At 38.2% G+C, this 14,349-nt stretch overlaps 3 protein-coding genes across 3 annotated transcripts in view; 2 read left to right on the forward strand and 1 right to left on the reverse strand.

The window, feature by feature from the left end:
• The first annotated feature begins 1,314 nt into the window (after window positions 1-1,314).
• LOC101315392 (ATP-dependent Clp protease proteolytic subunit-related protein 1, chloroplastic-like) lies at window positions 1,315-4,154 on the forward strand. Its single transcript, XM_004289753.1, has 9 exons — window positions 1,315-1,797; window positions 2,045-2,160; window positions 2,287-2,490; window positions 2,599-2,703; window positions 2,804-2,866; window positions 3,168-3,279; window positions 3,406-3,467; window positions 3,545-3,727; window positions 3,815-4,154. The coding sequence occupies exons 1-9, from the start codon at window positions 1,632-1,634 to the stop codon at window positions 3,887-3,889; spliced, it is 1,086 nt and encodes a 361-aa protein (XP_004289801.1). The 5' UTR covers window positions 1,315-1,631; the 3' UTR covers window positions 3,890-4,154.
• A 2,315-nt stretch (window positions 4,155-6,469) lies between these two features.
• On the reverse strand, window positions 6,470-10,217 carry LOC101290911 (mitotic checkpoint protein BUB3-like). The gene is made up of 9 exons (XM_004289754.1): window positions 9,967-10,217; window positions 9,676-9,806; window positions 9,503-9,585; window positions 8,785-9,051; window positions 8,464-8,539; window positions 7,910-7,990; window positions 7,136-7,214; window positions 6,923-7,023; window positions 6,470-6,825 (listed from the first exon to the last, which is right to left on the reverse strand). Exons 1-9 carry the CDS (start codon window positions 10,084-10,086, stop codon window positions 6,738-6,740), a joined length of 1,026 nt encoding a protein of 341 aa, XP_004289802.1. The 5' UTR covers window positions 10,087-10,217; the 3' UTR covers window positions 6,470-6,737.
• Window positions 10,218-11,587: 1,370 nt separating this feature from the next.
• The window catches only part of LOC101291188 (zinc finger protein-like 1 homolog), a 4,927-nt gene continuing 2,165 nt past the window's right edge, over window positions 11,588-14,349 (forward strand). Inside the window, exons 1-5 of the mRNA XM_004289755.1 lie at window positions 11,588-11,762; window positions 12,021-12,101; window positions 12,601-12,721; window positions 12,820-12,914; window positions 13,516-13,587. Coding sequence (XP_004289803.1) covers window positions 11,739-11,762; window positions 12,021-12,101; window positions 12,601-12,721; window positions 12,820-12,914; window positions 13,516-13,587 — 393 coding nt within the window. The 5' untranslated portion in view covers window positions 11,588-11,738. The remainder of the gene's footprint in view (window positions 11,763-12,020; window positions 12,102-12,600; window positions 12,722-12,819; window positions 12,915-13,515; window positions 13,588-14,349) is intronic.

Below are 14,349 nucleotides of genomic sequence, written 5' to 3' on the forward strand. Positions count from 1 at the left end.
TAGAGTGATGTGTAAGGGAGTAGATGCATCACAGCGGCAGTGCTTATGTATGATAGTATAATTTTTCAAAACTGTGATAGTATATTTATGACACTGCGATAGTACATTTTCGATACTGTGATAGTATATTTTCCTGACACATTGAGTATATTTGGTAATACTTGGTAGTATCTTTTATTGTGCTTAGTAGTAGCTTTTTATTACAGATTATGGTAGCTTTTGTTGCTGACAGTAGTAGTTTTAATTTATGATGGTAGTAGCTTTTGTTGGTGGTAGTAGTAGTTTTTGTTGCTGGTAGTAGTAGTTTTTGTTAGTGACGGTAGTAGCTTTTGTAGTCGGTGATAGTAGCTTTTGTTGTTGGCTGTAGTAGCTTTTCTAGCTACGGATAGTAGCTTTTGTTGTTGGTTGTAGTAGTTTTTTTTGTTGGTGACAGTAGCTTTGTTCTACCTTGTAGCAGTTTTTCATATGCTTAATAGTATCTTTTATAACTGGTGATAGTAGCTTTTTTTGTTGGTGACAGTAGTTTTTGATATGCTCAGTAGTATCTTTTGTAGCTTGTGGTAGTAGCTTTTGTGGTTAGTGGTAGTAGCTTTTGTGTTCATCGGAAATCTCACAGTAGTAGCTTTTGTAGGCGGTGATAGTAGCTTTTGTAGCTGGTGGTAGTAGCTTTTGTAGCTTGTGGTTGTAGCTTTTGTGGCTGGTGGTAGTAGCTTTTGTGTTCATCGGAAACCTCACAGTAGTAGCTTTTGTAGGCGGTGGTAGTAGCTTTTGTAGCTGGTGGTAGTAGCTTTTATAGCTGGTAGTAGTAATTTTTGTCATCGTCGGAGGTCGGCCGGAAACCTCGCCGGAGGTCGGTCGGAAATCTCGCCGGAGGTCGGCCGGAAACCTCGCCGGAGGTCAGCCAGAAATCTCGCCGGAGGTCGGCCGGAGACTGTTCTGAAATGAGAGTGGTTGTTGACTTTTTATACTAGTAGCATTCTTGTAAATATAAGAGAGAAAATCTAATTTTTTTTATTGGATGGCAATCTGTAATTATGTTGAACTTTAATACTTAATACAAAACCTTATTTAGACTTGGGTGGACTTACGTTGGGGTGGATCTATGTGAGAAAAAATGTCTCCAAATGGACTTATATGTAATTGGCCCTAAATTTTTTGGGTAAATGTGTCCATATCACGTGATGGTAAAACAAACCAATAAAGAACAACAGACATTATGGTCAATATCAAGTTACCATAGTTTTTTTTTTTTAATGTGCAGTACGGCCAACACCCATGATTCACCCAATATGTGTTCCTAACTTCCTATTAGTCGGACATAAAAATCTCTCAATGAGCCGATTTACAATCTTCCTCGCCCTTGTTGTTTTCTTGTTTAGTCCCTATTGAACGGGTACGCCCGGAAAGCCCCGAATCAGACCCGTACTCGTTTACCCATATGGATGTTCGGACTCTCGGTGGAGCATCACCTATCTATCACGTACGCCCCGAAACCTCAACCTTCTCCCTACCTCTCTTCTTTTGCTTCCAAACTTGAAATTCCTAGTTACCCCAAACACCACTCTATCTGAGCTCCGGCGATATTGTCCCCCTCCTGAAAACCCAGATACCTCTCTCTAGTTCTTTCTCCGATGACCACTTCTCTACTTTGTCCAAACACCTTTCTTCATGGCACCAAGATCTTCTCTTCTCCTCCACACAGAAGGGTCTCACCTCCCAGAAGCTTCAAATCCGTAGCTCCCATGGCTTCTAACAACGTTCCCAAGAAGTTCAGGGAAGAGAACCTCAAAGATGGATGTGAGTCTTCTCTCTTTTATTTCCGGAGATACCAATTTGATAGTTCTGTTCTTTAAGTGGGTTCATTGAATCAGATATAATTGTGGATTTTGCTTAGAGATTGTTTCTGGTTTCTGGGTTTGTGGGGTTTTGAATTGGGTTGGGTTTAGTTTCTGTGGAAATGGCTTGAGATGACAACAAGTTGAAAACTTTGATGATGGTTTTGTGTAAAGTACTGAACTTTAGTCAATTCTGTTCACTATTGTAGTGATGGATAATTATAAGAATGTGCCGCAATATCTGTATGGGCTTTCTCCTTCCCAAATGGACATGTTTATGACTGAAGACAATCCGGCCAGGCGCCAGGCCGAAAGTGTTACAGAGGTTAGCATTCATTTCTAAGTAGCTCAATGGTGATACGAGGAGTAATATGTTTTCGATTGGACATGAATTTAATGGTGAAATTGCAACTAAACATACATGTCTTTCGATGTGAGAATGGTTTTGCAGAATAGCATTTCATCCGCCAATAACTATTTGAACAATGGAGGGATGTGGAGTATGTCGGGCATGGATGAAAAGGGCCCTGCGAAATATAGTATGAGTGTGAGCATGTACCGTGGTGGTGCAAGAGGATACGGAAGACCCCGAACAGCTCCTCCGGATTTGCCTTCTTTACTATTAGATGCTCGGATTTGCTACCTGGGAATGCCGGTAAGTTTATTTCATTAGATTCCTGGCAGAAAGGATAAACCTTTTAAAGTCATGATGTTGTACCCATTCGGCGACTTGGTCTGATTCCTTTTATTCTGGTTTCTGTAGATTGTGCCAGCAGTAACTGAGCTTCTTGTTGCTCAGTTTATGTGGTTGGATTATGATAACCCCTCAAAGCCTATATATTTGTACATAAATTCTTCTGGAACACAGGTTAGTTTTGGACATACTAGTAATTCTAGTTCAGTTTATACATTTGAATTTTGCAGGCATTATATTACCTATCTGTATTGATTTGGTCGATGCCATTTAGAATGAGAAGATGGAGAGCGTTGGATCTGAAACTGAGGCATATGCCATTGCTGACATGATGAAAGTAAGTATTATTAGTTCTATGAGGTATCCTATTGCATGTATTTATATACTTTATACAAGTAGATGAGCAAGCAAATCAAAATGGTAATTTGTCGTTGTATATCATACTGTATTCTGTATAGGGTAGTATATTGGAATACTGTACAATATTCAGTACATTTAGTCTGTATTGTATGAGTAAGAATAACGTCCATTGAAATGTACTGTATTATACAATATTCAAATACATCACCTTCTTAGTTTACCACTCTAAGCCAGTCATCTGACCGGCTCTTGTTTTACCTGTGTATGTTTGCATGTAGTATGTCAAAGCAGATGTGTATACGGTGAATTGTGGCATGGCCTATGGGCAAGCAGCACTGCTTCTGTCACTTGGAACAAAGGGTTTTCGTGCTGTGCAGCCGAACTCCTCCAGTATGATCCCCTCTTGATATTTATCCTACTTTTGACAATTGATCATGCATTCAAGGAAGCCATAAAGGGTGTTATATTAGGCATAGTTCTGCACTTTCTGATAACTGTTATGATATTGAATTGCAGCAAAGTTATATCTGCCTAAAGTCAGCAGGTCAAGTGGATCAGTTATTGACATGTGGATTAAGGTACTTCCTCAAGTGCAGAACTACCTCTCCCTCTCCCTCTCACTCTTTCTCATACATTATGTGCAAACTTATAACAGGCCAAGGAACTGGATGCAAACACTGAGTATTACATTGAGCTGCTTGCGAAAGGAACAGGGAAATCCAAGGAAGAAATTGCTAAAGACATCCGGCGGCCTAAGTATTTACAAGGACAAGAAGCGATAGAATACGGGCTTGTTGACAAGATAATTGATTCGCGTGATTCTGCATTTGAGAAACGGGTAAAACCTTTCTTCTTTACCATAGTTTTATTATTCTTTTTGTTGCATAAAGCCTGCATGTTCTTAAAAGAGATTTTCATTGATCAGAACTACGATGAGATGCTTACTCAATCAAGAGCTATGAGGAGAGGGCCACAAGCATCACCCTCTGGGTTTAGGTGATTGGATGAGGGTAGCATTGCAAAGATATAGAAAAGGAAGGTCTGAGCTGGTTTTCTCCTTCCATCCGTATCTACTACCATTTGGAAGCTGGCTGCATTTGGGTTTTGGCCGAAGACAGTGATATAATGTCCCATTTTATGATCAGGCAGCAGTTATTATGTATTTCTGAAGCTGTATATGTTGGTAGTTCTGGTAAGTGTTATGTTGAATGACTGAAATTATTATCGAAAAATGAAAGCACAAAAAAGATAGAACTTATAGAATCAGGAGGCCTTCAGTAATTTCTTCAGCTTTTATTTTTGCTCGTAAACATCCTGTTTCTCTGTTTTTGATGAAACCATTTAACATTAGTTGTCTCTAACTCCATTCAACTTTGAACTCGAGGGACTACAAGGCCTTTGGAAGGGATATAGGGACTCACCAACAATTGCTTTTCATGAGAAAATATTGAATTAGATTTATATATGGAATGATACATAGCATTGCACAAGTGTAATCACGGTAGTTGAAACATAATGTCTTAAATTTTTTTTTTATGATTTTGGAGATGAGGGAGTCTAGTTTTAACCACGATCACACTTTTCAATTTTCATTGTTTACTAGTATTATCGTAGTGAATGTTCAAAACAGCAGGTGTGATTGATCATTTCATTATGTCGTTCTCTCGGCGAACCGAAAGAAAGAGCGTTTTGAATTTCTAACCCCGTTAATTCTAAGAAAACCACATATATGCATAGCCACAAATACATAAACCTTAATTAAATGAGTCATACCATAATAAGAAAACCACATATATGCATAGTCAAAAATACATAAACCTTAATTAAATGAGTCATACCATAAAGTATTCTCAAACATCTTGCAACACATAAACCTTATAAAGCGGCATACATTGATTGTTCGAGTCCTAGACTCCTAGCTAACTCGGCTCCCATAGAAATCAAAGGACTTTGATAAGCAAGTAATGCAAGGCCATGTAACCAAGCATAGTCGAGGTCAGAGTAGATGTAGACATCATGATACTGGATGAGCTGCTCTTGCCTCCACCTCCACGTCCTCGATAGCCAGCTCCACGTTCACCACCACCTCCATGTCCACCACCTCCATGTCCTCCACCTCCATGTCCTCCACCTTTGGCAGCCGCTGAGGTAATGATCAAGAACAACACGAACACAACTTTCCCGAGCATCCTTACAGAAGTTTCAGGACTGAAATATACAAAAGAGGCAATTCTTAGAAATCAGTATACGAATGTTGATTGAACAACAAAAGAAATTTAGAAATATTGCCTGAGAATTAAAAAAATATTGTGAACAGAAATCTAGTGTATTATACAAGCTCTAAACACATGAACAATCCTGTTTACTTTTGTTTTGGGCTATCATGGTGATATATATATATATATATATATATATATATATATATATATATATATATGCTAACATAACTTTAATCTTAGTCTCAGTTGGTGTTCAAGGGGTGGTAGTACTAGAAGTAATCAGGTAAAGGATACTTGGTTGAGGTGGTGATAATATTTGCAGAAAAGTACTTGGCATGAAAATTTAGGTATTATAATTTATCACTCTAAGCAACTCAGACCTTCTGATATGACTAGCTAGCTCAAAAATACCCTCAGCAACTTAAACAGAGAATTCTGCACAAGAGAAGTTGTAAACCATCAGAATTGTGCTCACAGATTTGAAAATAAAAGTATGCTAGCTAGATCTTTGTATCATATTATTATAACTTGTACAGGAAAATACCAAAAGATAATCCAAGTGCTAAAGTACTTACTTTATTTCAAAATGGGATGAGCCTGAGAGTACCTGGTGGCTGCAGCGAGAATAGTTTCCACTTTCCAGAGAGCTAGAAAACTGTGAGAGAAAAAGAGAGAGAGATGTGTGTGTGAATATATATGCAGCTAGCTAGTGTGAGAGGTTTAATCATGTAGGATGGTCTTGCGGTAGTTGGAAGGTAATAAAACCATGCTAATTACATGGTATGCTTCTCTCCGTCGGTCACAAGTAATTCTCTACTTATAGCTAACATATCATTTACAGTCTTTACTTCTCTTTCCCTATAATCCAATAATGGATTGCTGTTTTTGGAGAAGTCAGATTTCAAATGAGGTTTTAGGTCTGCATGCATTTTAAGGGTTCTGCATTTCCCAGTTTGTGCAGTTCAGCTAGCTAGGACATTGACATGTACGTAGTATTAATGTTTGGATCTTGCGAACATTGTAGAGCTTGTTGCTTTGCTGGCTGGGTTTGCATTAATCAATAGGATACTTGTCATATTCTAAGCAATGGTAATAATTTGTTCCAAAGAACTAAGGCGATATTTCACACTACTCACACGTCATCAGTGATCTACGAGTTCCATCGATGGCCATGCAAAACTAATTGTGAGTGTTAATCCTCAGTCCCCATTTATGTCTATCAGCAAGTGCCTAGTTTTATCAACTGATGATATCACTTAAATTTGCCAAAATCAAATCTAATAAACTTGCCGCCAGTGAGTCGAAGAACAAGAAAAAGCTGATATCAGAATCAACACCAAGTCACTAAACTCTGCTGGTTTGAGAAACAATTGCTTGGAAGAGATTCCAAGCCATTTGCTATGTAGATGAAAACATATAAATCACGATACATAGGTATCATAGTTTCTAAGTTCTAACAGTGTGAGGAGTTTTTGTATGCAGATGGCAAAGTCTCAGTATACCATCGGCACTTCAGCATTACATGATAAGAACCCTACAGCGCCAAACAAACCTCATACATTATCAGTAACTAAAACGAAGCGCACAATTCTACAATTTCAGCTTCTTCAATTACTGCAACAACTTCAATTATGCCGGCGGATTAGGGTAGACTTTTGGCTTTGGCTTGACCTCTATCTCATTGACATTGCGAACAAAGATTGCATCTGGCTCATGACTGCAAGATGAAAAAAATGACACATTAGATTAATAAATGAACTGATAAAATTGATATACTGATATTCTTAGATGGAGAAATGGAGGCAGGCCCATACGGTTTTTCTCCCTCCTCAAAAGTGTAACTCGAAGCCACAGCCAACAGGCGGCCGTCTCTGCTAAAAGAAAGAGCTGCAATGCTTGTTGGATACTTGGAGTACTGGAAGACAAAAAAAAAAGAAAAAGAAAAAAGAGCATATCAACAATTTATCATTTTCTAATTTCTCGAGTAGTGAGTCAAGACATCAGTGTTATTTAAGGCAAGTAGCTACCTGATATAGCCGCTTTTTGTTGTTCCCATCCCATACATTCACATAACCATCACAACCTCCGGTAGCAAACGTACCATATCTGCAGTTGAATTTCAGAAAAATAACTAATAAACATGCACATGGAGTTGAAGAAAGTGGTACCACCACTATTTTAAAGCTCAAATTGTTACCCCTATATTCATACCGAGTTCAAGAACAATAATTTAAATCCAACTTAAAAGTGTAAACCAGTTGAAGAAAGTGGTACCACCACTATTTTAAAGCTCAAATTGTTACCCCTATATTCATACCGAGATCAAGAACAATAATTTAAATCCAACTTAAAAGTGTAAACCAAGTAAAGACTGCTCAGCTATAAATATTGTAAGTGCAGCTCTAACATAAGTGAATAAGTTCGTAATGTCAATGAAATAATATGCCAGAATATTTCAACTCATCAAAATACATACACACATGTCAATTTATTTAGTTGAAGAATATCCTTCACACTTTAATTCTACTACCAGCTAAATAAGCTGATTGCTAGCTGAAGCTGATTTTCAACTCAGCTCTCAAATTCAGAGACAAGTCTGACCCTTACGTATGGGATCCAAACTTAAACCATTCCACTATAGAAGAAGCCATGAACTAAACTGACTAGTCTGAGTCTCTGACATCCACAAGGTAACAATTACAACAGGAAACACAGACTCGCCCCATCTCATTATGGATTACACAAATAACAAAAAATCAAAAGTCCAACGACACAGCATTTTAAGGCAAAAAGTAACTTACATGGGGTGAAATGCAATTGCATTTACTGGATATACAATGTCTCTTCCGGCCTCCGATTTTCTATGACACTTGAATGCATATCTGCACCAAGATTGTACCATTAATATCATAATGAAAGACACAAGTTTCCATATCACATTTTAGCATGGCTGTATTTCCAAACAAAAGTTCCATGACAAAGCCCCTGTACTCAAACCAGTTAACCACCCAAAAACCAGTGCACAGAATCAGAATGACAAGAATGCCATAGTTATTTAAACAGGAGAGACTAAAAGCTACATAAGCATAGACAACAGCTCAATAAAGTCTATGGTGAACTCACAGAAAACACTTTTTGCTGATAGCGGACTGATTTATATAGAGAAAATCACTAGTCATACCCTAGGTTCTCCGGTACAGATATCAACAATTACTCATACCTAGTGTTTGGATACTATGTAAGGTGTTCTCAGCTTATTTAAGAAAGAAATATAGATGCCATGAAACTGGAAACATGAACAAATCTAAAGGATTGCTTTGAACTATTTTATATTGTGTAAGAGCTGAAAGCATACTTTTTGGTTTGACTGGCCTCTGAGAGATCAAAGAATTCCATTGCAACCCGTCCTTCAACAGAACTAAGAGCATAACCTACAAAAAGTAATCCAAAAATTAGACCTGAAAGAACCAACAGCAAGCATATATGACCACACATGGGACTCATAAAACCAAGCTTTGCAAACCCTGTAGTGTTATATCAAGGCTGAACTACATATAACAGACACAGAACAGTATTAGTACTACAGTTTCGAAGACATTTGACAAAGTTTACCAGATGCAGGAAAAAAGGTATGGAATATACTCTAGAAGCTGAAATGTTAAAAAGGAATTGGTACCTGTTCCATTAGGATAGCAGCGCACGCATCGAGTTTGATACTTCAATGAAGATTCCCTTCGTTGCTCAGGTTGTGACATGTTTCTCAAATCGTAGACATTCACATGTCTTCCAGCAGTTGCAACCACTAAACGATTTCCGACCAGAGAAAGCGAATAAACACGCTCCGGTTGTTGATAAGTCCCAATAAGAGTACGCTCTTGTCCATTTGCACCTCTAGGATCCCAACACTTGAGTGTCTTATCCCAACTACCGGTGATCAGTTGCCCTAATAACATTAACACACAGGAAACTAGGTCACAAATTCGGGATTTTCAAGTTAAAGAGAACAAATTCTTAGGGTTTGCAACTTATATAAATGTGATTACTTTAATATACCAATTAAAGCATCAACATTGCAATAAATTTCAAACTCCATCCACACTACCATCACACAACTAAGCACATTACAAAACTAGAGCATCTCAGAGACAAATCTCAACAATAATCAACACCGAATTTTCGCAGAAAACATGGCAACTTATATAAATGTGATTACTCTAATATACCAATTGAAGCATCAAAATTGCAATAAATTTCAAACTCCATCCACACTACCAACACACAACTAAGCACATTACGAAATTGAAGCATCTTAGAGACAAATCTCAACAAAAAACCGGCACCAAAATTTCGCAGGGAACACAATGGAAGCTAAAAATGAAGCTAAATTTACAGACCTGCGGCATACGAGTACTCAACGCAGCGAACCGGCGCATCGTGCTTTCCTATTATATCTTCCTTGTTCGAGTTGAAGACGAATCTGCAGTCATGGATCATACACAGAAAAGCATAAGATTTGAGAAATAGGTCAAGGAAAACAGGAAAAAAAATTAGGGATTTGGAGGTGTACCGGCGGACGGTGTTGTCGGCGCTGGCGCTGAAGCCGGAGGAGTCGTCGTGGAAGCAGCAATCGAGGACGGGACTGCCGTGACTGAACTCGCCGCGGAGCACATTGGCGGTGGCGTCGTACAATCGGACGGTCTGAGATGAAGAGAGAGAGAGAGATTAGAGAAGAGAGAGAGAGAGAGAGAGAGAGAGAGAGAGAGAGAGAGAGAGGAGAGAGAGAGGGAGAGAGAGAGNGAGNGANGNGNNNGNNGNNGNGAGAGAGAGAGAGAGGCTAGAGAGAGAGGCGAGGGCGTACCCTATCCCAAGAGGAGACGAGCAGGTGATCGCTGTGGTTGGAGAAGCGGAGGTTGGAGACGCCGTCGGTGGGCGGGTTGGAGAGCTCTTGGCCGGAGGACGGCGGAGGGACAGCTGTCATCGCGGGACTGGCTGACGGCAGCGACGGTGGTTAGGGTTTTTTGAAATTTGAAGAAGTGAGAGAGAGAGATAGAGGGAAGGTGGTTTTGAAAAAGACGGGGTTGAAGGTTTTGGAATCAAAATGATGATCCCCAATCGTTTCACTTTCAAATTCAAAAAACCAGTTCACTCGCTCTCGGAGTCCTCCCCCTCACATCGTCTCTAGGTTGGGCTACTTAGACTTGGGCACTTGACCACAATCGGCCCAAACTGGCCCAAATGTAATGATCATAAATGTTGTTCTTGTATTTTTATTGATCTGCCGTACCGTTATGTGGTAAGAGCAACTCTACCTAAGAACTTTGCATTCCTAACAGCTACGTTTTATGATTCAGGACAACTTAATTGGTCCCAATACGTTTAATAAGAAAGTGGATCGGTCCACTTTCTTCTTTTCATTTTGCATACATTATACATATTTCAGCGCTGCATTTGATGAATCACTGATTCGTAATAAACGTAAATCACGTTCATTACTCAAACATTAAAACTATAAGTGTTTTCTTTATGAGCCTTTATAAGATGCTTCTAGTTGATGTTTGTACTAGAATTGTGTGTGTGGTGAATAATTCTAGTTGAAATGTGTTCTTTAGAGAGCGAGATTATTCTTGCTTAGTTTAATTTGTAACTTAGATAGGTTAATCTATCCGGTTTGTCCTTGAATTCCAATGTAAGCACTGTTAGACTCTGGCCTATTTATAACTTTGATATCTAATGCAATCAAATCCTATTTTAAGAAAAATATTTACCCAAACATTAAAACTATACATGTTTTCTTTGAGTTGGTTGAAATAAGTGTCAAATATGTATAGTTGTAATATGTGTCAGTTATTTTCTTTTGTAACAGTATTCTAAAAGCTTCATATACCTAAAAGTTAATTTTTCGGCACATGTGAAATGCTCAAACCACTTACGGACCTAGCTGGGGACAAGCCTCGCTCACACACCCACTGTGTTTTTTTTATGTTAGAGTTAACTAGTGATCTAATAGCTAGCATACCAAATTTTAACCTAAATGTTAACACGTATGACATAGATATTTTTTTTTGGGTCGAAAGTTGAAAACATAGATAATATGGCAATATGCTCCCATATGAATAAAATCTTAAGTCTGCTACTGGCTCCAACTATGCATTGCCTCACAATCTTTGACAGCTTTGTCACTAAGCTACTTGCAGGGATTCTTCCCAAGAGAAAAGAACCACAAAAATGAAATGAAATACCAAACCACTCTTGCAAGCTTACTTCTAGTTGTACATGTGGCGAGTTGTTATTGGAATAGTTATGCCATATCTGTCGGGGTGTCAAAGATTGAAAATTATTTACCAACAGTCTTCATTTTGGAGTTATTTACCTTTTTCCCCTACGGTAAAACAAACGGATTTACCATAATAAAAACATATAGAACAAAAAAAAGAAAGTTACAATAACAAGGCAAAGAGAAATAAGGAGTAAAGGAAAATCAGAAACGGATCTCTAAATGCAAATACTACAAGTCTGATGCGGGAGAGAGAGAGAGAGAGAGAGCTGGCAAACAAAAACAGAGTCGGAAGTAACTCACTGAAGCTTTCTCCGATCACGTAAACGCCGGCGACTACCGACTCAGTTCATGCAATGGTCGTCTGCAAATGCAAGAAGGTAAACCTCTCACCAATCAACGCTGCAATTTCATTTTCTTTCATTCAATTTCGTATAAAAGACGCGTGATTCGGAACCTTGAGATTTAGATCGGATCGGATTTTTTAGTTTCCGATCCCGGAAAGCTTGTGGATTGGCTCCGGTATCGGCATTTTGACTTGTGAATTGGAGTAGTTTAGATAATTGTTCATGACTGAAGCTCCGATTCAATCTGTAAAGGTTGTGATTTGAATTGAATTGGGGATTTTGATGTTTCAGGCTACCAAGCTTTATTGTTTCGTGCACAAGGTTCCGGTGTGTGGAGAATGCATATGTGCTCCGGAGCATCAAATATGTGTGGTCAGTTTTTTTTTTTTGATTTCTATATTGATTATGTGGTCACACTGTGATGTCAATTTTTGATGTGCCTGGATTTGTATGTGTTCATTTTGTCTTCTAGATTCGATTATATTTACAGTGAGGGTGTTCTCGACGTTTTTATGAACACAGTCGCGGTCGAATTGGAGGTGTCACCAATCATCAGGATGAATGTTGATCATAAGTTTAGTTATAGTCGCGTAGGAGGGAGAACGAGTTGAACATAAATGTATATGCAAAGCCAAAGTTAACATGAAGATTGAAACGTACAGGTTCATGTAAATTATAAGAATATGAAATTATTAGACTTTGTTTGGTGAGTTGAAGTTCTTTGATATTGTTTTAGGCCTTGGTGGGAAAGTAGAACTAGATATGGCATATAGGACCCTTGGCCATGGCTCAAGTGCTACCAGGGTGGGGGTTGTTACATGTCTTTGGCTCTTTCAGTGCATGACTGCTGCTTATCTCTCATTTCTTGTAGATTCGTACATACTCAGAATGGGTGATAGATGGAGAGTACGATTGGCCTCCTAAATGCTGCCTATGTCGGGTTGAGCTCGATGAGGGGACGGGCTCTCAGACGACACGGCTTGGTTGCTTACGTACGTGCTTTGCATATATAGTTGCCATATTCTGTTTTACTTCTTTTCTTCCATTTGAAAGATCAATAATTTGGTGAACTTTATTCATTTAAATGCAGATGTTATACATACAAGTTGCCTGGTGTCACATATCAAGAGCTTTCCTTCGCATACTGCCCCAGCTGGATATGTTTGTCCTGGATGTTCAACATCGGTACGATTTTCTTGGAAGTCCATGGATTTAAGCTTACTTTTTGTTGTTGAATGGTGAAATTATATTTTTCTTTTTGTAATTTTATTTAGTCGTTCTACCATATCTGTTCTTCATTGTTTCTTAACTGCTATTAGGGTTCATGGAGTTTAGACTGAACTAAATTTTATACAAACACAAGATTATGGACAAGGAGACACAGAATTGCATAGTAGAAGCAACTTCAAGTTATATAAACTAATAGAAATAATTATGGGTTACAGAAACCACACATCAACATAGAATAACAACATAGAAGTTAGAGGGGAAATTATATTTGGGTTCATTCTACCAAATTGCATTTCACTTCAAACCCCTTTATATCGCCTGACCAGGTTGTAGACTTCATAAAAGGCTTAATGTGCTATGGTAAATTTGTAAGCTGAGTTTGGTGTGGCGTAACTTACCTCTCTATCTTTGATTACTATAATTTGTTAAATTCTACCATCTTCGTGGGGTACTGATCTACTAAAGTTAGGCTACCTTTTGTTATGTGTATTTAAAACTATGGGGATTTGAACCTTCAAAGGTGTAGTTTGCTTAAACATGGATCTTTGTAGTGCAGATATGGCCCCCCAAGAATGTGAAAGATTCAGCATCCCGCCTTCATTCAAAGTTGAAGGAAGCTATCATGCAGGCAAGTCTTGATTCTTAGATTATCGTGAGGAAGTAATATAGTGTCAACATCATTACAGTTGCTTAATGTTGCTTCATTCGGTTGGTGTATGTTGCTTAATCTTAGTGCATGAATAAAATCAATTATAAAAATTACAATTTGAGTTATGTTAGAGTAGTAGAACTCTAATTACTTTATCAGTTTCAGAGATAATAAGGTGGAGCAGTAGAACTCTTATAAGAAATATATTGAATGGCTAATTTGTATTTAAAAGTTCCCTACAAAATTTAATGTCATTTTTCAGAAGACACACTGCATGATAAGTTTGGATATAAGACCACCACATTAGTTACTAATGAACGACATACTTTTTCTCTGCCTAATGCTCTAATGCATTTTCGTCTACATAGTAAGGACACATAATATTTCCTCTTGGCCTTTTGATACTGACACTGATCTAAACAGTGGACCTAGAAGATATTAGGGCTACTGAGAAGTAATACCTCTAGTAAATCTTGGCTAGGAAGCAGTTAACCTAATTCTGGATGCAACTACATGTATGTGTGTTTATTCCATAGGACAGCTTACCAAAGCACAATTACATAGATAATAAAAAAGGACTGCACTACTGATTCTTATGTTGTTCTGCTTTGTTTCCTATCTTTATAAAGCTGTTTCCTTGCACTTCGTTAAAAGCTGATTATGAAGGTTGTACATTTGTTCATTGGGATAAGTTGGAGATTCCTTACATGACTGTGGATTGTTTCCTTCGCTTCTCTCTCT

Source organism: Fragaria vesca, linkage group LG2 (assembly GCF_000184155.1).
Source record: "Fragaria vesca subsp. vesca linkage group LG2, FraVesHawaii_1.0, whole genome shotgun sequence".
NCBI classification, from domain to species: Eukaryota; Viridiplantae; Streptophyta; class Magnoliopsida; order Rosales; family Rosaceae; genus Fragaria; species Fragaria vesca.

Bases quoted from the DNA above. Each gene is read 5' to 3' on its own strand.
- LOC101290911 (XM_004289754.1), bottom strand. From the start codon at position 10,086: ATGACAGCTGTCCCTCCGCCGTCCTCCGGCCAAGAGCTCTCCAACCCG. The intron at 7,215-7,909 runs GTAAGTTACTTT...ATTCAACTGCAG, and splicing joins GCAATTGCATTTCACCCCAT to ATATGGTACGTTTGCTACCG. The intron at 6,826-6,922 runs GTATGGGCCTGC...TTCATCTTGCAG, and splicing joins TTTGAGGAGGGAGAAAAACC to TCATGAGCCAGATGCAATCT.
- LOC101315392 (XM_004289753.1), top strand. From the start codon at position 1,632: ATGACCACTTCTCTACTTTGTCCAAACACCTTTCTTCATGGCACCAAG. The intron at 2,491-2,598 runs GTAAGTTTATTT...TGGTTTCTGTAG, and splicing joins TTTGCTACCTGGGAATGCCG to ATTGTGCCAGCAGTAACTGA. The intron at 2,704-2,803 runs GTTAGTTTTGGA...GATGCCATTTAG, and splicing joins TAAATTCTTCTGGAACACAG to AATGAGAAGATGGAGAGCGT.